Below are 23,665 nucleotides of genomic sequence, written 5' to 3' on the forward strand. Positions count from 1 at the left end.
CTTCTTTTTTGTGAAGAAAAAGTCTGGCGAGTTAAGACCATACATCGATTATAGGGGTGTAACAATCAACTCACTTGTAAATTGTAATTACCAAGATATCATGTAAAATTGAGGATGTGTTACAAGAGTTGAGGATGACAGTACACTATATGCTTTTAGTGAACTGTATAACACTTGTTGTTAATTTTGCCGGACAGCTAGCTCCCAGTAACTGGAGGGTCTATTAGTGGGAGTTGACTTTGGCAGGTATTGGTAGCAATGAATATACAGAGATAAACAGTAGTGCAGAGGTTAATTATACATCAGGATGCAGTTAGTAGAGAGAGATCACGGTTAAATGCAAGCAGCTTCAGTATACAAACAGTAGTGCAGAGGTTAATTGTACTTCAGGATGCAGTTAGTAGAGAGAGATCACGGTTAAATGCAAGCAGCTTCACTATACCAATCTTACCAATCTTGTAGTATGTTTAGGCTTACATCAGAAGAGAGTTGCACAGTGTGTTTATGAAAGTTTATACAGCATCTGTCCAGAAGTCGCTGATTGAGATTTCCCCCTTAAGCAAATAGCAGCTGCTGTGAGTGCGATGTGTGCAGCACAGAGATCCGGTCCCAATGAGCTTGGTGAGCAGTGTGAACGCTGTGGTCCCTGCGTTTCCTGTCACGCCAGGTTGTTAGGAATACTCACAAGCAGACCCTGGATGGGGGAGGTGTGGAGTGAAGTCCTGCTGCAGATATGTAATGTCAGCTCCGGCTGAAGTAGAGGTATGCTGATAGAAAAGGAAATAAATACACACTTTAAATCCTGTTATGCTATAGAAAAGGTAACGACTGGAACTGTAGCTATTACACTTCAATAAACCAGCAAAGGACCATGGGAGGAAGCAGGTTTATATTGGTTTCAGGTAGGAAGTTAACAAGATGTAAAGGTGGTATATAGTATTTGCTTGACACATTTAAGGTGGAATAGGAGGATCATGACACATCCCCCCCCCAAATATCCATCAAGAAGGGATCAAGGTGCGGGACGATCGGGATGGCGCCTATGAAAGAGAGACACCAGCCGGGGAGCCGAGAGGTTGGCTGCAGGCTCCCAAGAATCTTCAGAGGAATCAAATCCAGCCCAATGGACAAGGTACTGCAGTTGTCCATTGCATCGACGAGAGTCCAAAACCGAATGTACTTCATATTCGGGATCCGGCGTCGGGGACACCAGAGCAGGAAGAGGCTGAAGACGAGAGGTATCACAGGGTTTGATCAATGATATATGAAAAGTCGGGTGGATGCGATAGGTAGCAGGGAGCTGTAAGGTAACAGTAAGTGGGTTGCGAATGGCTACAATTGGAAAAGGACCAACAAAGAGATTGTTAAACTTCCTGCAGGGTGAGGGTATTTTAAGATTTTTTGTGCTCAACCAAACCATGTCCCCAACCTTGTAATTTGGTTGTGGACGATGCCGTAAATCATAGTAGCGCTTTTGAGAAGCTTGTGCATGCTTGATATTGCTTTGGACCACATTCTATGTTAGTTTAATAGAATTGATGAGATCATTAACCTGAGGACAAGGAGTGTGAGAGGAAGATAAGGGATGGAAACGTGGATGGAGTCCTGAGTTGATATAGAAAGGTGAAAATCCGGTAGAAGAGTTAGTAGTATTATTGTATGCGAATTCCGCTTGAGGTATGAAGGAGACCCATGATTCATGTGTGCTAGAGCAGAAGCATCTTAAGTACTGCTATAGCCACTGGTTGGTCCTCTCACAGAGACCATTTGACTGCGGGTGGTATGAGGTGGTGAGATGTTGCTGAATGGAAAGAGAGGAACAGAGAAATTTCCAAAACTTTGAGGTGAACTGCGAGCCTCTGTCACTCAATACAGATGTAGGTAGTCCATGAAGGCGCACAACCTCTTTGATAAACAGCTCGGCGGTTTGTTGTGCTGTAGGGAGAGAGTCAGTTGGTATGAAATGAGCCATACGAGAAAATAGATCCACTACGACAAATATGGCAGTCTTTCCTTGGGATTTAGGGAGATCAACGATAAAGTCCATAGAGAGGCTTTTCCATGGGCAATCTGGAATGGGTAGGTTTTGTAATAGGCCAATAGGCAATTGGTGTGAAGGCTTAGAGGTCTGACAGGTGGGGCAGGACTTGATATAGGCTTTTACTGAGTGTTTCATGGAGGGCCACCAAAAATGTCTTTGTAGGAGATCCAGTGTCTTTTGTACACCTAAGTGTCTAGCCAGTGTAGAATCATGTGTGAGTTGTAAAGCCTTGTCACGGAGAGAGGGAGGTATATAAAACTTAGAGTTGTTACATAGGATACCCTTGTCATCCAAAGATAAAGTGTAGGAACTTGTAGTGGGATCCAATTGTTGTTGGGTTTTGAGCTCTGAAAAATCCTTGGACATGAAACCAATGAAGGATGTTTTAGGGATTATAGTTGAGTAGGAAGGATCAGAGTGGGGCTTATGGTCCTTGCGTGAGAGTGCGTCAGCTTTACCGTTTTTTGATCCGGGGCGGTAGCTTATGGTAAAATTGAACCGGGAGAAGTAGAGGCTCCAACGAAGTTGGCGAGCAGAGAGAGTGCGATTGGTTTGGAGGTATTGGAGATTTTTGTGATCGGTGAGAATAGTTATAGGGTGTTCTGCCCCCTCCAGTAAGTGTCTCCACTGATCAAAGGATGACTTGATGGCTAATAACTCTTTTTCCCCTGTGGGGTAATTCAACTCAGCGGGTGTTAAAAGTCTGGAGAAATAACAAACAGGATGGATCTGTTTGTCAGGAGAGGACCTTTGAGAAAGAACTGAACCGATGGCATATTCGGAAGCATCAACTTCTAATATGAACTGAGCTTTGCTGTTTGGTAATTGAAGAATAGGTGATGTCACAAACAGGGACTTGAGGTCATTGAAGGCTTTTTGAGACTGGGGGGTCCAGAGGAAAGGCTTTGTCGTCTTAGTGAGATTTGTTAATGGCTTAGTGATAGCTGCAAAATTATGGATAAAGCGCCTGTAAAAGTTTGCAAAGCCTAAGAAGCGTTGTACTTCTTTGATAGTGGTTGGTGTAGACCAAGATGTGATGGCTTTGATTTTATTGTCTTCCATCATAATTGTACTTTGACTGATACGATAACCTAGGAATGAGACCTCTGTAACATGGAAGAGACATTTCTCTAATTTTACGTAAAGACTATGTGACCTTAGTCTGGACAACACTTGCCTGACATGTATGACATGTTCTGAGAGGGAAGAAGAATAGATTAGAATATCGTCAAGATAGACCACCAGAAAAGTGTCTAAGATGTCCCTAAAGATATCGTTGATAAAATTCTGGAATGTCGCCGGGGCGTTGCACAGACCGAATGGCATAACAGTATATTCAAAAAGACCATACCTAGTCCTAAATGCTGTCAGCCACTCGTCCCCGGACCTTATTCTAACAAGGTTGTATGCGCCCCTAAGGTCTAGTTTGGTAAATATAGTAGCGCCACTCAACCTCTCAACCAATTCTGGGATTAGAGGTAGCGGGTACCTGTTCTTTATCGTGCGTTTATTTAATTCACGATAATCTATAATAGGGCGCAAGGACCCGTCCTTGTTTTTTACAAAAAAGATGCCGGCACCGGCAGGGGAAGTGGAGGGACGGATGAAACCTTTTTTTAAATTGTCAGTTATGTAGTTTTTTAAATGTTGTAACTCAGGTCTGGACAGGGGATAGATATGGCCGTAGGGAATGGTGGCTCCAGGTAACAGGTCAATGGGGCAATCGTAGGACCTGTGTGGAGGTAATGACGTGGCCTCTTTCTGATCGAAGACATCAGAGAAATCTGAATACTGAGGAGGAATAGAAGAAGCAGAGGTAGAGAGTAAATGAGCGGTTGGGAAACAGGTCTTAGAGCAGTAAGAAGAGGGAAAGGATAGAGTAAGTGTGTCCCAATGCACCGTGGGTTGGTGTAACTGTAACCAGGTAATTCCCAGAACTATAGGATAGAGAGGGGATGATATAATTTCAAAGGTAATGGTCTCAGAATGACCAGAGGCAGTAGTAACCTGTAAGGGAATAGTCTGTTGCATGACAGGACCAGATGGTAGATGTGAACCGTCAATAACTTTGAGAGGCAGAGGTGTGCTTTTGAAAGAAAAAGGTATTTTATTAACAGTGACTAAAATCAAATCAATAAAGTTGGCACATGCTCCAGTATCTATGATGGCTTCACACTTTATCCTGTGTTGTTCCCACTGCAAGGATAAGGGTAATGTTAGATAGGCAGTGGCAATATTTTTTGTGTTTAGGCAATGGTTGAAAGGGTGTACCTTACCTATCTTCTGTTTGAGTAGTAGTGGACACTCCTTAACAACATGGTCTGCTGATGCGCAATACATACACAAATTTAATGTACGGCGTCTCACTTTCTCTTGTGGAGAGAGGGGTCCACGTAGAAAACTAATGTCCATAGGTTGCTCAGGTGGTGAAGTAGATGGCGTCTGTAAAACCCTGCGCAGAGGGGGGTTAGAGGGGCTTTTTTCTTGCCTCCTCTCCCTAAGTCTGCGGTCAATAGTAGTGGTAAGGATGTACAGTTCTTCCAGGCGGTCTGGAATACCTACTCTGGCGAGTTCATCCTTAATGTCTTCGGATAAACCAAGGCGATACTGGTTTTTCAGAGAAACCTCATTCCAGAGGGAATCTCTGGCCCATATCCTAAAACGAGTGATATACTCTTCAACTGGGGCTTTAAGCTGTTTTAAACCTCTGAGTTTGAGTTTGCCCTCAGCTGTTATCTGGCGGTAGGGATCATCATAAAGAGAGGAGAGGGCTTTAAGGAAGCAGTCCAGGGAATTGAGTATTGGGTCTTGTGACTCATAGAAAGAGTCAGCCCAGACCCTTGGCTCTCCCCTAAGGTATGATAGGATGGTTAGTACTTTGGCCCTGTCAGTGGGGTAGGTCCTAGGGCGTAAATCGAATAGCAATAAGCATGCATTACGAAATTGACGAAAAGTGGAGCGGTCCCATGAGAACTTTTCGGGGTATGAAACCTGGGGTTCAGCATGATGGTCATTTCCAGAGTTTCTATTTGATAACACTTCCCTCAAGCAGGCTTTAAGGCTTTGATTTTCCACCTGCAAATCCCTGAAAGCCTGGGTTAGGTTATCCAGCCTTTGATTTAGGCTAACATAAAACGAAAAAGAAAAAACAGGCGCACAAGGCACGATTCAAGTGTAAAAGTTTTAATAACAAAGTAACACACGCACAGTAATAATTGCACTTACTAGATTAAAAATAAAAGTATGCATATAAACACCACTCCTTGGGTCTGCAGCTCCTGTAACAGTGGCACAGATGGTCTTTCTCCTTTCAGCTTTTGTCCAACAGCATCAGGTAAAGGTAATCCGGATCCTTAACCTGAGCGTGTGACCAGCTTCTGTACACAGGTTGTTCCGCTTCCCAGAAAAGAGTGACAGTCTGCAGTGACTGGCCTGACGCGTTTCCCCCGACTTCGGCCGGGCTTTTTCAAAGGCTTAATGTTGTTAAAAATGCGCCCTTTTGTTTTAAAGGCACGGTGACCAATCATAGAAGGGGTGTGAGTTTGATTAGCCAATGCTAAAAAGGGGTGTGTAAACACCATAAAACTGACATCGCTGTTCATTGGAAATGCTCAGTTGGATTAACAGCTTGTTGCTAATTGCCAAAAAAAGTTGCCACAATAAGTATACATATAACGCTGACAAATTCCATATGTACAAAAATTCTGAAGCATTAAAACCATAAAGGTAATTACGTGCTTCCTAATATAATGTTTTTTTTGGGTGGTGTATATTACACTGTGATTCCTACTTACATTGTCAAACATACAAACATACAGATATCAATTGATTATTCGTGATTTGATACAGCGAACCTTTAGGAACAGTTCATATTAATTCTCCATATAACAAAAGTTGAATTTCAAATAATTCATATTGTGTTCACAAAAAGTATCTACTGCAAATAGAAACCTTTTACAAAAACCAAAAAGCATATATATTTTTAAAAAAGTAATGGTTCATGGAAAGAGGTTTTTATGCAATTTTATTAAAGGTAATTTGATGGAGTTTAGCTAAATGCCTTTGATATTATAATAAACTATTAATTTATTATGCGTTTCTCATTGTGAGATTTTGATGGTAATCCCTAGTTAAGTGATTGTATTTTTGTTAACTGATAAGAACGTCTGTAGTCACTGGGTTTTGCTGAATGTGTTGAAAACATAAAATGCATGTTCCCTGCAAGAACAGTGAACTACCTATTATGCGGGATAGGATAAATATATGAATATTAATTTTGAGTGCTAACTTATTCTACTGAAGACACTAAAAACTTAAAAAATATATATAGGATTAAAATAAAGATATTGAGATAAAAATTCCAAAGTTAAAAAGATTAACAATACCTGAAAGAACAAAATTCCACCTGTTTGTTAATATTTTGTACAATTATTTTCTAATAAAAATCCATATATTTAATAACGGATGAGTACCTAAAAGAGTAATTGATCTCCCAATGCTCAAGTTTGAATACAAGCATGTAATCTATGAGATTAAAAAAATTCTAATAACAACAAATCTTTCTTAAAGGAACATAATTTTTCTTAAAGGAACATAATTCCACTTATTATTACTGTGGATAAATGAGTGGAAAATCTAGACCAAATAAATATTAAAATACTAAAATGCTAAAATTCATTCAGATACATAAAATTATATTGATGTTTATAAAAAATGTTTAAAAATTAGTGTTAAGCGATTATTTCTATATGATTTAAATAAAAGCTGCTGCATCTATATCAATGTTTAATCCTAGAGGCTGTAATGTCTTTAGTTTGTAAATCCACCTGGTTTCTAATTTTCTTAGTGTCAAGAGTCTATTGGGTTTTGTAGGAAGCACTTGATCTATTACTTGTACTTTCAGAGAGCTTGGATTGCTCCCATGACATTCTAAAAAGTGTCTCGGAACACTGTGATTCTCCATTTTTTCTTTAATATTGTATAAGTGTTCGTTGGTCCTACGCCTTATTTTCCTTTTTGTGGGCCGTACAAAAATATTATTAAATATATGGATTTTTATTAGAAAATAATTGTACAAAATATTAACAAACAGGTGGAATTTTGTTCTTTCAGGTATTGTTAATCTTTTTAACTTTGGAATTTTTATCTCAATATCTTTATTTTAATCCTATATATATTTTTTAAATTTTTAGTGTCTTCAGTAGAATAAGTTAGCACTCAAAATTAATATTCATATATTTATCCTATCCCGCATAATAGGTAGTTCACTGTTCTTGCAGGGAACATGCATTTTATGTTTTCAACACATTCAGCAAAACCCAGTGACTACAGACGTTCTTATCAGTTAACAAAAATACAATCACTTAACTAGGGATTACCATCAAAATCTCACAATGAGAAACGCATAATAAATTAATAGTTTATTATAATATCAAAGGCATTTAGCTAAACTCCATCAAATTACCTTTAATAAAATTGCATAAAAACCTCTTTCCATGAACCATTACTTTTTTAAAAATATATATGCTTTTTGGTTTTTGTAAAAGGTTTCTATTTGCAGTAGATACTTTTTGTGAACACAATATGAATTATTTGAAATTCAACTTTTGTTATATGGAGAATTAATATGAACTGTTCCTAAAGGTTCGCTGTATCAAATCACGAATAATCAATTGATATCTGTATGTTTGTATGTTTGACAATGTAAGTAGGAATCACAGTGTAATATACACCACCCAAAAAAAAAACATTATATTAGGAAGCACGTAATTACCTTTATGGTTTTAATGCTTCAGAATTTTTGTACATATGGAATTTGTCAGCGTTATATGTATACTTATTGTGGCAACTTTTTTTGGCAATTAGCAACAAGCTGTTAATCCAACTGAGCATTTCCAATGAACAGCGATGTCAGTTTTATGGTGTTTACACACCCCTTTTTAGCATTGGCTAATCAAACTCACACCCCTTCTATGATTGGTCACCGTGCCTTTAAAACAAAAGGGTGCATTTTTAACAACATTAAGCCTTTGAAAAAGCCCGGCCGAAGTCGGGGGAAACGCGTCAGGCCAGTCACTGCAGACTGTCACTCTTTTCTGGGAAGCGGAACAACCTGTGTACAGAAGCTGGTCACACGCTCAGGTTAAGGATCCGGATTACCTTTACCTGATGCTGTTGGACAAAAGCTGAAAGAAGAAAGACCATCTGTGCCACTGTTACAGGAGCTGCAGACCCAAGTGGTGTTTATATGCATACTTTTATTTTTAATCTAGTAAGTGCAATTATTACTGTGCGTGTGTTACTTTGTTATTAAAACTTTTACACTTGAATCGTGCCTTGTGCGCCTGTTTTTTCTTTTTCGTTTTATGTTATCACTTCTGAGTCAAGACCGGTGAATTGCTGGCTGGAACAAGGCTGCACTATAAAGGCACAACAATTGGAATTCAATCCTTTTCACAGAGGAATTGTCTGGAACAGCATTCCAAGGAAAAACTTGCAGAATACCAGCTGCAAAAGTTTGACCTTTAAAACCAATCTACTCCATTACAAGGTACTGTGGTCAAGTCCTTTTATCCCTATTTTGAGACTATATGGACAATTTTTGACAATAGACTGATTCCACTGGGATTGTGTGTGTGTATATATATATATATATATATATATATATATATATATATATATATATATATATATACATTTTTATTATATATATATATATTTTTATTAGTTTTTAATATCTATAATATTTATTGTGGTTAGCATTAGAGCGCAAAAATTTCTTGTTTTAACTTTGATTTAGGCTGTGTAGCTGGGGAGTGACGTCAGTGGGCTCCATGGCTACTATATAAGGCTGGTTTATTATGTAACAATCAACTCACTTGTAAATTGTAATTACCAAGATATCATGTAAAATTGAGGATGTGTTACAAGAGTTGAGGATGACAGTACACTATATGCTTTTAGTGAACTGTATAACACTTGTTGTTAATTTTGCCGGACAGCTAGCTCCCAGTAACTGGAGGGTCTATTAGTGGGAGTTGACTTTGGCAGGTATTGGTAGCAATGAATATACAGAGATAAACAGTAGTGCAGAGGTTAATTATACATCAGGATGCAGTTAGTAGAGAGAGATCACGGTTAAATGCAAGCAGCTTCAGTATACAAACAGTAGTGCAGAGGTTAATTGTACTTCAGGATGCAGTTAGTAGAGAGAGATCACGGTTAAATGCAAGCAGCTTCACTATACCAATCTTACCAATCTTGTAGTATGTTTAGGCTTACATCAGAAGAGAGTTGCACAGTGTGTTTATGAAAGTTTATACAGCACCTGTCCAGAAGTCGCTGATTGAGATTTCCCCCTTAAGCAAATAGCAGCTGCTGTGAGTGCGATGTGTGCAGCACAGAGATCCGGTCCCAATGAGCTTGGTGAGCAGTGTGAACGCTGTGGTCCCTGCGTTTCCTGTCACGCCAGGTTGTTAGGAATACTCACAAGCAGACCCTGGATGGGGGAGGTGTGGAGTGAAGTCCTGCTGCAGATATGTAATGTCAGCTCCGGCTGAAGTAGAGGTATGCTGATAGAAAAGGAAATAAATACACACTTTAAATCCTGTTATGCTATAGAAAAGGTAACGACTGGAACTGTAGCTATTACACTTCAATAAACCAGCAAAGGACCATGGGAGGAAGCAGGTTTACATTGGTTTCAGGTAGGAAGTTAACAAGATGTAAAAGGTGGTATATAGTATTTACTTGACACATTTAAGGTGGAATAGGAGGATCATGACAAGGGATCTTAATCGTCTTACCATTAAGAATGCTTACCCTATTCCGCTTATTACGGAACTCTTTGACCGCCTCAAGGGAGCTACAGTCTTTTCTAAACTTGATTTGAGAGGAGCGTACAATCTCGTTAGGATCAAGGAGGGCCACAAATGGAAAACGGCATTTAACACCAGGAGTGGGCATTATGAGTATCTTGTAATGCTCCTGCTGTCTTCCAGGAATTTATTAATGATGTCCTACGAGATATGTTGCAACAGTGTGTTGTGGTGTATTTAGACAACATCCTCATACATTCACCCACGCTTGAGGCTCATCGTTCTGATGTTACACGGGTTCTTCAGAGATTACGTGAGAACGGCCTGTTTTGTAAACTCAAGAGTTCCATCAGACTCAAGTAACCTTCCTAGGTTATGTTATCTCTGTTGCAGGGTTCTCCATGGATCCTGACAAGTTATCTGCAGTTCTGCAGTGGCCTCGCCCAGTTGGTCTTCGGTCTATTCAACGTGTTTTAGGGTTCGCCAATTACTATAGAAAGTTTATTAAAAACTTTTCTTCCTTGGTCAAACCTACCACAGACATGACCCGTAAAGAGAATGATCTACTCCATTGGTCACCTACTGCCATTAAGGCCTTTGATAGTCTTGCCGCTCCAGTTCTGGCTCATCCTAACCCTGCCCTGCCTTTCGTTCTTGAGGTTGATGCATCTGAGACTGGAGTAGATGTCTCTTGTCTCAACGTCCTACGGCTGACGGTTCCTTGCATCCGTGCGGTTTCTTCTCTAAGAAATTGTCTCCAGCGGAGTGCAATTATGAAATTGGCCACAGGGAATTACTGGCCATAATTTTGGCACTCAAGGAATGAAGGCATCTTCTCGAGGGTACTAGCGTACCAGTGCTCATTCTTACTGACCACAAGATTTTAACTTATCTATCTGAAGCAAAACGTTTGTCGCCCGACAGGCTAGATGGGCGCTATTTTTGTCTCGGTTTAATTATGTGGTCTCCTACCTGCCTGGTAGTAAGAATGTTAGGGCTGATGCCCTCTCTCGACAATTTTCGCCTCTGTCCAAGGAGCAGTCTGTACCTACTCCAGTTATACCTCCTGACCATATTTTGGCTACCATACGTACTAATTTGACTTCTTCCTTGGGGGAGGAGATCCTGGCTGCACAAACCAATGCACCTCCTGAGAACCCTAGTGGTAAGTGTTTTGTTCCTGAGAATCTTCGAACTAAACTTTTGCAAACTTACCACTATCCTAAAGCTGCAGGTCACCCAGGCAAGAGACAAATGATTTGGTCTGTCACTCGACAATTCTGGTGGCTAGGTCTTCGTTCTGATGTTGCTGCGTATGTTGCCTCCTGCTCAGTTTGTGCACAGAATAAGACTCCTCGACGTCTTCCTGTGAGTCTTCTTCAACCTATTGCTAATGGTGAGCGTCCTTGGACACATCTTTCCATGGACTTCATTGTCGAGCTCCCTGTTTCCAATGGCAATACTGTTATCCTTATGTTGGTTGACCGTTTTTCTAAAATGTCAAATTGCATTCCCTTGAAGAAGCTGCCTACCGCTCAGGAGCTTGCTTCTACTTTTGCCCGGGAGGGCTTATGTTTACATGGGTTACCCAAGGAGATAGTGTCGGACCGGGGTAGCCAGTTTGTCTCCTGATTTTGGCATTCCTTTTGTGCTCAAATGGGTATACAGCTTTCCTTCTCCTCGGCATATCACCCTCAATCCAATGGGGCTGCGGAACGGTCTAATCAAGCTCTGGAACAGTTCCTCCGTTGCTATGTCTCAGAATACCACAATAATTGGTCTGAACTGTTACCTTGGGCAGAGTTTGCTCGTTATAGTGCTATTAATGCTTCCTCCAAGTTATCCCCGTTCATGGCAAATTATGAGTTTCAACCATCCTTGTTGCCTGATTCATTCATGTCTCAGGGTATTTCGGCTTTGGAGGAGCATCTCTGTTCCACGTGGGTGCATATTCAGGATTGCCTTCATCGTTCTATGCAGCGCCAAAAGTTCCACGCTGATCGTAGGCGTCTGCCCGCACCTTCCTACCAGTTTGGTGACAGGGTTTGGCTGTCCTCCCACAACTTAAACCTTTGTGTGCCTTCCAATAAACTGGCTCCCCGTTATGTTGGTCTTTTTCGAATACTCCGACCGTTGTCATTTGTATAAAGTACGTGTATACTATAACACAGACTCTATCTGTGAAATAGACCGTTGTCATTTGTATAAAGTACGTGTATACTATAATACAGACTCTATCTGTGAAATAGACCGTTGTCATGTGTATAAAGTACGTGTATACTATAATACAGACTCTATCTGTGAAATAGACCGTTTTCATGTGTATAAAGTACGTGTATACTATAATACAGACTCTATCTGTGAAATAGACTGTTGTCATGTGTATAAAGTACGTGTATACTATAATACAGATTCTATCTGTGAAATAGACCGTTGTCATTTGTATAAAGTACGTGTATACTATAATACAGACTCTATCTGTGAAATAGACCGTTGTCATGTGTATAAAGTACGTGTATACTATAATACAGACTCTATCTGTGAAATAGACCGTTTTCATGTGTATAAAGTATGTGTATACTATAATACAGACTCTATCTGTGAAATAGACTGTTGTCATGTGTATAAAGTACGTGTATACTATAATACAGATTCTATCTGTGAAATAGACCGTTGTCATTTGTATAAAGTACGTGTATACTATAATACAGACTCTATCTGTGAAATAGACTGTTGTCATGTGTATAAAGTACGTGTATACTATAATACAGATTCTATCTGTGAAATAGACCGTTGTCATTTGTATAAAGTACGTGTATACTATAATACAGACTCTATCTGTGAAATAGACCGTTGTCATGTGTATAAAGTACGTGTATACTATAATACAGACTCTATCTGTGAAATAGACCGTTTTCATGTGTATAAAGTACGTGTATACTATAATACAGACTCTATCTGTGAAATAGACTGTTGTCATGTGTATAAAGTACGTGTATACTATAATACAGATTCTATCTGTGAAATAGACCGTTTTCATGTGTATAAAGTACGTGTATACTATAATACAGACTCTATCTGTGAAATAGACCGTTGTCATGTGTATAAAGTACGTGTATACTATAATACATAGACTCTATCTGTGAAATAGACCGTTGTCATGTGTATAAAGTACGTGTATACTATAATACATAGACTCTATCTGTGAAATAGACCGTTGCCATGTGTATAAAGTACGTGTATACTATAATACAGACTCTATCTGTGAAATAGACCGTTGTCATTTGTATAAAGTACGTGTATACTATAATACAGACTCTATCTGTGAAATAGACCGTTGTCATGTGTATAAAGTACGTGTATACTATAATACAGACTCTATCTGTGAAATAGACCGTTTTCATGTGTATAAAGTACGTGTATACTATAATACAGACTCTATCTGTGAAATAGACCGTTGTCATGTGTATAAAGTACGTGTATACTATAATACAGATTCTATCTGTGAAATAGACCGTTGTCATTTGTATAAAGTACGTGTATACTATAATACAGACTCTATCTGTGAAATAGACCGTTGTCATTTGTATAAAGTACGTGTATACTGTAATACAGACTCTATCTGTGAAATAGACCGTTGTCATGTGTATAAAGTACGTGTATACTATAATACATAGACTCTATCTGTGAAATAGACCGTTGCCATGTGTATAAAGTACGTGTATACTATAATACAGACTCTATCTGTGAAATAGACCGTTGTCATGTGTATAAAGTACGTGTATACTATAATACAGACTCTATCTGTGAAATAGACCGTTGTCATTTGTATAAAGTATGTGTATACTATAATACAGACTCTATCTGTGAAATAGACCGTTGTCATTTGTATAAAGTACGTGTATACTATAATACAGACTCTATCTGTGAAATAGACCGTTGTCATGTGTATAAAGTACGTGTATACTATAATACAGACTCTATCTGTGAAATAGACCGTTGTCATGTGTATAAAGTACGTGTATACTATAATACAGACTCTATCTGTGAAATAGACCGTTGTCATTTGTATAAAGTACGTGTATACTATAATACAGACTCTATCTGTGAAATAGACCGTTGTCATGTGTATAAAGTACGTGTATACTATAATACAGACTCTATCTGTGAAATAGACCGTTGTCATGTGTATAAAGTACGTGTATACTATAATACAGACTCTATCTGTGAAATAGACCGTTGCCATGTGTATAAAGTACGTGTATACTATAATACAGACTCTATCTGTGAAATAGACCGTTGTCATGTGTATAAAGTACGTGTATACTATAATACAGAAGGCCATTTGCGTGTGATTACTCCGTAAACACAGACTAGCACGTTCTTAGTCTGCCAATGCGCCATATCTGTAGTAACATTTACTGCTTTAGTAGTTTTTCACACCAGCTATTGATGTCACATCAAGGGGACATGTAAGTTACAATTAAACATGCATACTTCAGACAGCAGCAATTTAAAGAATTTTTTATTTACTTCTATTAGCAATTTTACTTTTTTCTAGGTATCCTTTGTTAAAAAGCATACCTAGGTAGTCTCAGAAGTAACTTCTCTGGAGCTGACGTTAAATAAATGTAAAAAGAACATTTTGCACTCTGAAACAGTGTAATATTAATAAGAATATAGTCCAATGCTGTACACGAAATCTTCTTGTTTCCAATTCCAGATGACCTCAAAAGAAAGGTAAGTATAATAGGGAAGTTCTGTGATAGAAATACATATAACTGGTAACAGGACCGTCCTCACACAGTGGAGAGCTAACGACTGAGATGCGCCATAAAGAGGCTTAAGTGTGTATGAAAACAGATTAAAACATATTTAATATATAACATAAAACAAAGTATGGGAGTCTACTATAAGACCTGGGGCAATGGCCAGGGTGAAAAAACAAGTGATCACTTGATGGAGTAGGTTACCCAGATGGGGTATGTAAAAAATGTGCACAAATGTAGATAAAAATAGAAAAAATTTTTAAAAAATGGAGCAACAGAGAGAGGGTGCTTTTATTTTATCGGAGTATCCGTGAGTGCTGAAAAAAATATATAAAAATAATAAGTTACAGTTCATACGTAAAATGTCCAGAAATGGGGATATGTGATCCCAATTTGAGGTTATAGATCCTAAATGGAAAAATAACGTCCACAGGTCGCATAAGGAGATACCACCCACCTTATTGGACGACACCTTTTATTGCAAACTTTCTTACACCTTGAAATATTTTACACCGTGGACTTTATTTTTACAATTTGGATCTATAACCTCAAATTGGAATCACATGTCCCCATTTCTAGACATTTCACGCATGAACTGTAACTTATCACTTTTATTATTTTTATATATTTTTTTTTTCAACACTCACAGATACTCCGATAATATAAAAGCACCCTCTGTTGCTCCATTTTTTCATTTTTTTTTTCTATTTTTATCTACATTTGTGCACATTTTTTACAAACCCCATCTGGGTAACCTACTCCATCAAGTGATCACTTGTTTTTCACTCTGGCTATTGTCCCATGTCTTATAGTAGACTTTGTTTTAAAACTTGTGTTTTTAAGATCTGTTTTCATGGTATATATTAAATATGTTTTAATCTGTTTTTCATACACACTTAAGCCTCTTTTTGGCGCTCCTATTTCCATTTCTTTTGTCTATTACTAACAATTGTGATCGTTTTTATTTTAGTGAGCTTGTGTGCCATCTCTATTGGTGCTGTATACTATATTTCCATCTGTTAGCTAATGACTGAGCTCTCAGTAATATGCGCAGATATGAATCCCACCACCCGCAAAGCAACAGGAGACCACAGGATCCAAGAATTGTTACATTTATTAAAGATCCCATAAAACTTGACAACACAAGTCACACAGGAAACAGAGCAGGGCTAATAACAGTACTGACTGGATCTATGGATTAGAAAACACTACTTGGCATTCAGCATTCCCGGCTGATTACGGATCTTTTCAGTTACTTAATTAGTCCCGCCTTAGGTGCTGTGTCCAAACAGGTACAAACCTCTGATGTACGTTTCCCCACAAGGGCTGTTTCAAGGACTTTAAAAATGTGTTTGACGGAGGGGGAGGAGCTAGCTGCCAGAGCAAGAAGACGTGTTTTTGAAGAGCAAGGCTAACTGGAGAAAAAACAGATTTTTCGCAAAATCAATTTATAAGTTACAATACAGACACTTGATACTTAAGATTTCTCTAATAGAGAATCCTGTTTGGAACTGATTGAGAAGCCCTCAGGGAGAATATTGCAGCTAAGTCTCCTGAATAAAGCAGGCCAGAAACAGAACCATGGCGGCAGATACCTCTAGCATTGAAAACTAGTCTGCGGATACCCCCCAGATCTACTGGTCAACCCAGTCATGCTACTTTAAGCTGTGTAATCATAGCATTGACCATAAGCACCTGTAAATAAACTGGAACTCAAGATAATTGCTATTTTGCTATCGGAGGCAGGCAAGATGGCGACTACCGCTTGGGAAGTTAAAATTCTAGAGCTCCTTGATGAACATTTCCTCGAGCTTAAACGAATACTTGTGGCAACCTTGGAAACTTTATCGTTTAAGAGATCACCTAGATGTCCATCGGAGAAACAGCAAGCCGAGTATGAGGGAGGTACTACAGACGCCGCAGAGCTTTGGGTTAACAACAACAGCGTTACAAGTCTCGATACAGTGGAGCATATGGTCTCTATAAATAGTCGCACTAAATGCTCTGCTACTATGGAGGACGATGTATTAATTACATTTCAAACAGAGGGAGCCCAGCAAGATGCGCAAACTGACTTTGCAATCTACAACGCCAGCATGGTCTGGCCCTGTGACTCTCACGCCACTTTACTTACGGGTGGCCCCTACAAACTTTCCCAGAGCCAGACATTAGCTCCTCACGTAGTAAAGGAAGATGTGGAACTACCCCTGCAGCTTTATTTGATCCGTAGGGCATTTTCCTTCACAGTTTTGAGAGGGATGCTTGCATCACATCTAGCTTGTTCCAGCATTGCTCTTATGGATAACCGCTACAGCCTATACACATTAGGCACCCAGAGAGCAGGAGTTGGTTAAATTGCAGTACTCACGCTTAGTCCTGGAGGATGACACGGCTATGACCTGGACATGTACATACACTTGAACTGCAAGGTTCCATAACGCTTCTCTTTAATATTTTCCATTATTCTTTCTAGATGTCCTGTATTATGCTATAAGCCTTATTATTTCATGTTTTATTATGTATAACCTTAGGAAAATTTAAATTGCTGTTATAGTATTATACAAGGTCCATGTACATTTTTTTTTGTTGCATTTAGGGGATTGTGCAAAAAATAATATCTCTCAGTATTAAGACACGAGCTGCAGGTGTAGTTATATACAATCTTAAGAAAATGAAGATAGCTGTTATAGTATTATACAATGTCCACGTGCATTTTTCTAGATTACATCCAGATGCTACTGGTATATTCGCATAACAAATTATCTATAATACTCTTACTACTCATTAAGAGGCAATGCATCAAAATCTAATTAATAGGCGCTAGTTTAGAGCTTCTCTTTTTCCTTTGTTGCTTTCCATTGTTCTTTCTAGATGGTCAGTATTAAGCCTTAAGCATTACTATTTCATGTGCTGGTACACATAATCTTAGGAAAATTTGTATTGTTGGTATAGTATTATACAATGTTCATGGGGATTACTGATATATACACATAACAAATTATTTACCATGCTCTACTCAATGAGGTGCCACTCAATATAATTTATTAGGCGCAAGTTTACACAGTGTTGCTCTAGACCGGCTGTTGGCGGCCGAGACAGCGGGTCGGCCACTGTTCTGTGTTGCTTAATTTGCTTGTAGACCCTCTCCATAAAATAATTTTATAATTACTTTTAGTATACATGACATCGAAGATCATTGTGCACTTCTACTATTTATTATCTGCCTGTAAACAGAAGCATAAAGGTAGACAAATTCCTGGGGAACCAAAAAAGCCCATTCCCACATGGGAGAGTTGTCAAATTCATGCACAGCTCAATATATGCATATGATGTTAAATGTTTTCATATTATAAAAAAAAAGTGAAGTCTTTTGAGTGGTCCGTTTAGTGATTGCCTACATCCGATGATTAGTTCAGTTGAGTTCCTTATATATTTATGTTTTTACGGTGTGTTAGCATAGAAAGAAAAAAATAAAAAGAGGTACACCAATTGAGACCCAAGAGTGTTCTCCTTTTGATTTAGTTTACCTTCTGAACTCCTACATTTCCCTTAGTACTAGGTGGTCCAAAAGTGGCCACATACATTATCTAGAAGGTATATATTCCAATAGGCAATGTTATACTGGAAATATGTCAGGTAAACATTTAATGTATATCATTTCTACTCTTTATTTCTTTTTTCCTGTGCTTTTGCTGATGTACATTATGTTATGATACCAATTGTTTTTACATTTCTTTTGTCTGACATGTAATTTTTTATTTTTTTTTGCTTGAAATGTACCTCAATAAAAATATTTAAAAAAGAAAAAAAAAATTACACAAAAAAAAGCATTTCTTTAAACAGCCCTGACATAACGTTTCACCTTGTGCTTTTTTCAGCTTTGCACTATGTTTTTTCATATTCTAGTTAATATAGCTGATACTGAACCAGTTTTACTTCTAATATTGTGACTGCACTGTATTAAAGTGTTCTATATTAATAACAAAAAAAAAAAATGTGTTTGACCACTTTGCAGTTGTATACAAGCAATAGTGCTATAATTGGAGCATTTTTTGCACTTTTATTGTTCCTGTAATGTGTAAAATGCGTGAGTGTATTTTAAGTCGCTAGGTAACAAGCTAGGGCTACATAACCAGTTATGATGACCAGGGCCTTCATCAGGGGGTGAATAGGGTGACTCCTGTCAGGCACCCAGTGGGTCAGGGGGGCCCCATGAGGCAAGCACAACTATTATTTTAAAAAAATATATATATTTTTTTACATTTTGGCAGCCACCAGAGGGCGCTACAGCAGAGTGCTATTGAGTGTGGGGAAATATCATTACAACGAGTAAAGCATTAGCATTTGAGAGGATTTCTGAGTGTGCACTAAATCACTATGCATAGTGTGAGACAGACTTGGCAGTTCAGTTTGTATATTGTGTGCCAGAGTCAGGCGGCAGATTACTTTCATTTGCAGAGTAGGTAGGACTTACTTAGTAAATGTTTTTTTATTTATTTGTACAATTTCAGATTGTAAATTCAGTGTGTTAGTTGTATGGTTGGGCCAGGGGTCCATAAAACACATTTTATTTAGCAATATGCAGCAGTGTATTTATGATTATTTGACAATGCTGTAGAAATTCTGTATTTAAAACCATGCAGAAATGTTTGCTCCTCAATACACAAATGGTAGGTGCCCTTTTGGCAGATATGATTTTTTTTTAAAATTTATATATATATATTTTAATTACATTCCAGTTTATTGCCCCTTTATGCGAGGACTTTCCAGATGCGAGGAGGCATTTTATCTAAGATTTTTTCATCTGCATAAAATGTTGTACTCTCAGGCTAAGATTGATCAGTGTTTGAAATAAGACAGGTTAACTTAAGACTGTTCAGTTTACACTACAACTGACTTCATTTTAAAATACATACAAACAAGCCTAAATGGTATGAGACTGATTACCACAGCTTATGGTTCCACCAAGACCATATAGAGTACAACATTTTCAAAATCCATAAGTACAGCTGACAATTGTACATTAATGTACAATTTTGAATTCACAGAAGTATTTTTGTTTGCTCATTTACAAATATGATTCTTTAAAAAGTGATCTCTTAATTTCTGCTATTTTTTTATCATGCATGTCACACACTGTTGTCTTTGTCTTTCTGTGTGTGTGTCTTTATGTGTTTTCTGTGAGTGTCTCTGTGTGTGTTTGTGTGTCTGTGTATGTCTTTATGTGTTATCTGTGAGTGTCTCTCTGTGTGTGTGTCTTGTGTGTTTTCTGTGGGTGTCTCTGTGTGTGTGTTTGTGTGTCTGTGTATGTCTTTATGTGTTATCTGTGAGTGTCTCTCTGTGTGTGTATGTCTTTATGTGTTATCTGTGAGTGTCTCTCTGTGTGTGTATGTCTTTATGTGTTATCTGTGAGTGTCTCTCTGTGTGTGTGTGTTGTGTGTTTTCTGTGGGTGTCTCTGTGTGTGTGTTTGTGTGTCTGTGTATGTCTTTATGTGTTATCTGTGAGTGTCTCTCTGTGTGTGTGTCTTGTGTGTTTTCTGTGGGTGTCTGTGAGTATGTGTGTCTTTATGTGTTTTCTGTGAGTGTCTCTGTGTGTGTGTTTGTGTGTCTGTGTATGTCTTTATGTGTTATCTGTGAGTGTCTCTCTGTGTGTGTGTCTTGTGTGTTTTCTGTGGGTGTCTGGGAGTGTGTGTGTGTCTTTATGTGTTTTCTGTGAATGTCTCTCTGTGTCTGTATGTCTATGTGTTTCCTGAGGCTGTCTCTGTGGGTGTTTCCTTGGGTGTATGTGCACGTTTGTGTGTGTCAATTGTCTGTTCCTTTTCAGGACATTTTGACCTTACTACTGAGTTCTGTGTTTGTGTGTTACTACCTTCACAACATTTCCAAGTTTGACTACACTTAAGAATAAAGTGCATATACTTTTTAGTCGCAAATTGCACATGTCAAAAGGGGAGGGGGCCTGATCATTGGTTAAGTAAGGGGCCCCAACATTTCTAGTGTCAGCTCTGGTGATGACATCTTCATGTTGCTTATTACCTGTTATCTGTAATCTAATTCCCATCTCGCCGGTGCGCAGGAGCGGGCATACAAGCCAATAAGCATGGTGGACCAGCTAGCTGTACACTTCTCCATGGATGGTAACATGCTGCACAAGGATTCAGATGAAGCGCGCAGACAGAGGGCAAAGATGGGTGTTATAGAAGGTGGGTCAGCCAATGGCAGGTCACAATTTACTTCATATATTTCCTAAAGAAATAACATTGTAAGATTTACATATAAATTGTCTGTCTTATTATAACAGTGTGTATGGAAAGAAAATAAAAATAGTTTTACTTTAAAGAGATATGAAACCGAAAAAATGTATCTGGTAATTCAGACAAAACAAAAAGTTTCAATTTTACCTCATCATCAAATTTGCTTCATCCCTTGATATTATGTGTCGAGGAGATATCTAGGTAGCATCTGTAGCACTACAGGGCAGGACAAAGTGAGGTCATCTAGTGCGCTTGCAAAACTGATGTCATATAGTACTCCAGACATTGGCCAGCTCCTAACTATACGTCCCTGCTTTTCAATAAAACATACAAAAAGAACAAAGAAAAATGATCATAGAAGTAAATTAGAAAGTTGTTTACAATTGCATGCTCTGTCTGAATCATAAAAGAAAATATTTGGGTTTCATATCCCTTTAATATCTCAGAAATTACTGAACAGATTTACTCCTGCTGTCCTGTAGCATAGCAGAACAGTCAATGAGCATTAGTAGGACGTACCTATAAGTCATTTAGCATTAGTAGGAAGTATGTATAAGTCATTGAGCTTTAGTAGTAAGTATGTATAAGTCATTGAGCTTTAGTAGTAAGTATGTATAAGTCATTGAGCTTTAGTAGTAAGTATGTATAAGTCATTGAGCTTTAGTAGTAAGTATGTATAAGTCATTGAGCTTTAGTAGTAAGTATTTATAAGTCATTAAGCTTTAGTAGTAAGTATGTATAAGTCATTGAGATTTAGTAGTAAGTATTTATAAGTCATTAAGCTTTAGTAGTAAGTATGTATAAGTCATTGAGCTTTAGTAGTAAGTATTTATGTCATTAAGCTTTAGTAGTAAGTATGTATAAGTCATTGGGATTTAGTAGTAAGTATGTATAAGTCATTGAGCTTTAGTAGTAAGTATGTATAAGTCATTGAGCTTTAGTAGTAAGTATGTATAAGTCATTGAGCTTTAGTAGTAAGTATGTATAAGTCATTGAGCTTTAGTAGTAAGTATTTATAAGTCATTAAGCTTTAGTAGTAAGTATGTATAAGTCATTGAGATTTAGTAGTAAGTATTTATAAGTCATTAAGCTTTAGTAGTAAGTATTTATAAGTCATTGAGATTTAGTAGTAAGTATGTATAAGTCATTGAGCTTTAGTAGTAAGTATGTATAAGTCATTGAGCTTTAGTAGTAAGTATGTATAAGTCATTGAGCTTTAGTAGTAAGTATGTATAAGTCATTGAGCTTTAGTAGTAAGTATGTATAAGTCATTGAGCTTTAGTAGTAAGTATGTATAAGTCATTAAGCTTTAGTAGTAAGTATGTATAAGTCATTGAGCTTTAGTAGTAAGTATGTATAAGTCATTGAGCTTTAGTAGTAAGTATGTATAAGTCATTGAGCTTTAGTAGTAAGTATGTATAAGTCATTGAGCTTTAGTAGTAAGTATTTATAAGTCATTAAGCTTTAGTAGGAAGTATTTATAAGTCATTGAGCTTTAGTAGTAAGTATGTATAAGTCATTGAGCTTTAGTAGTAAGTATTTATAAGTCATTGAGCTTTAGTAGGAAGTATTTATAAGTCATTAAGCTTTAGTAGTAAGTATGTATAAGTCATTGAGCTTTAGTAGTAAGTATGTATAAGTCATTGAGCTTTAGTAGTAAGTATTTATAAGTCATTGAGCTTTAGTAGGAAGTATTTATAAGTCATTGAGCTTTAGTAGGAAGTACACAATTGATACTGAATATTAGTTTACAATTAAAGGATACAACTTTTATTTCATGTTTATTCAGCAATAAGAATATCATGTTAAAATGCTGCTATTAGACAATGGATCATTTTTGATTACAGTGTATTTTTAAACATCGTTATTATCATTTGATAGCTGAGAATATGATGATGTAAAGCTGACATGGTACCCGGTGACGCAAGCTGCTGTCTGTGCCCGCTGGCAGATGGTGCCCGTTAGATCAGTGACATATCTAAAACCAAATTGCTCAGAATTCAGAGTTCAAGTTCCCTTTTCTTCTAACGTCTCCACTAACTAATGATATATGTTATGCCTGAAGTTTTTACAGTTTCTCAGTAAAATTTTTCACTTTTTTCAACAGAGACCACAGCGAGCGAAATGGCTGACGCAGGAACAGATACAGAAAAAGATGCTGCATCTCCGGTACTTACTGTTTGTATCTTCACCACAATTTTTTTATGACACCAGCACCTACTGAGCATGTGCAAGATTTACAGAATATATGTATATGCATTTTGTGATTGGCTGATGGCTGTCACATTACTGGGAGCTAGCTGCTGCTTAGTGCACCAAGCCCTCTTGTTATGGGCTCACCTGATGTGTTTAGCTTGTTCCCACAAGACATTGCTGCTCTTGAGCTGACTTCTTCAGGGTTAAACACATAGGTACATGCAAGTAGTAGTGCAATATTCAAATAACCAGATCATTTTTTTTTTATTCTTTTCTTTTTCTTTAATAACTGTTCATAATCACATTGTCTGATTGGACTGTAGTCTCCTTGGTACCTACTGGCTGATTATCGGATGCCATAACGTAAGGCTGAATGAAGGAATACAGACCGGTGACAGACTAGCACTAGTGGACTGTATGCCGGTGACAGACTAGCACTAGCGGACTGTATGCCGGTGACAGACTAGCACTAGCGCGGACTGTATGCCGGTGACAGACTAGCACTAGCGGACTGTATGCCGGTGACAGACTAGCACTAGCGGACTGTATGCCGGTGACAGACTAGCACTAGCGGACTGTATGCCGGTG

The 23,665-nt window shown here is 38.0% G+C and overlaps 1 protein-coding gene across 1 annotated transcript in view; it reads left to right on the forward strand.

Annotated features, from left to right (window-relative positions):
* The window catches only part of DNAI1 (dynein axonemal intermediate chain 1), an 803,770-nt gene that overhangs the window by 39,135 nt on the left and 740,970 nt on the right, over positions 1 to 23,665 (forward strand). Inside the window, exons 5-6 of the mRNA XM_053700976.1 lie at positions 20,704 to 20,830; positions 22,989 to 23,050. Coding sequence (XP_053556951.1) covers positions 20,704 to 20,830; positions 22,989 to 23,050 — 189 coding nt within the window. The remainder of the gene's footprint in view (positions 1 to 20,703; positions 20,831 to 22,988; positions 23,051 to 23,665) is intronic.

The sequence above is a fragment of the Bombina bombina genome, chromosome 2 (assembly GCF_027579735.1).
Source record: "Bombina bombina isolate aBomBom1 chromosome 2, aBomBom1.pri, whole genome shotgun sequence".
NCBI lineage: Eukaryota > Metazoa > Chordata > Amphibia > Anura > Bombinatoridae > Bombina > Bombina bombina.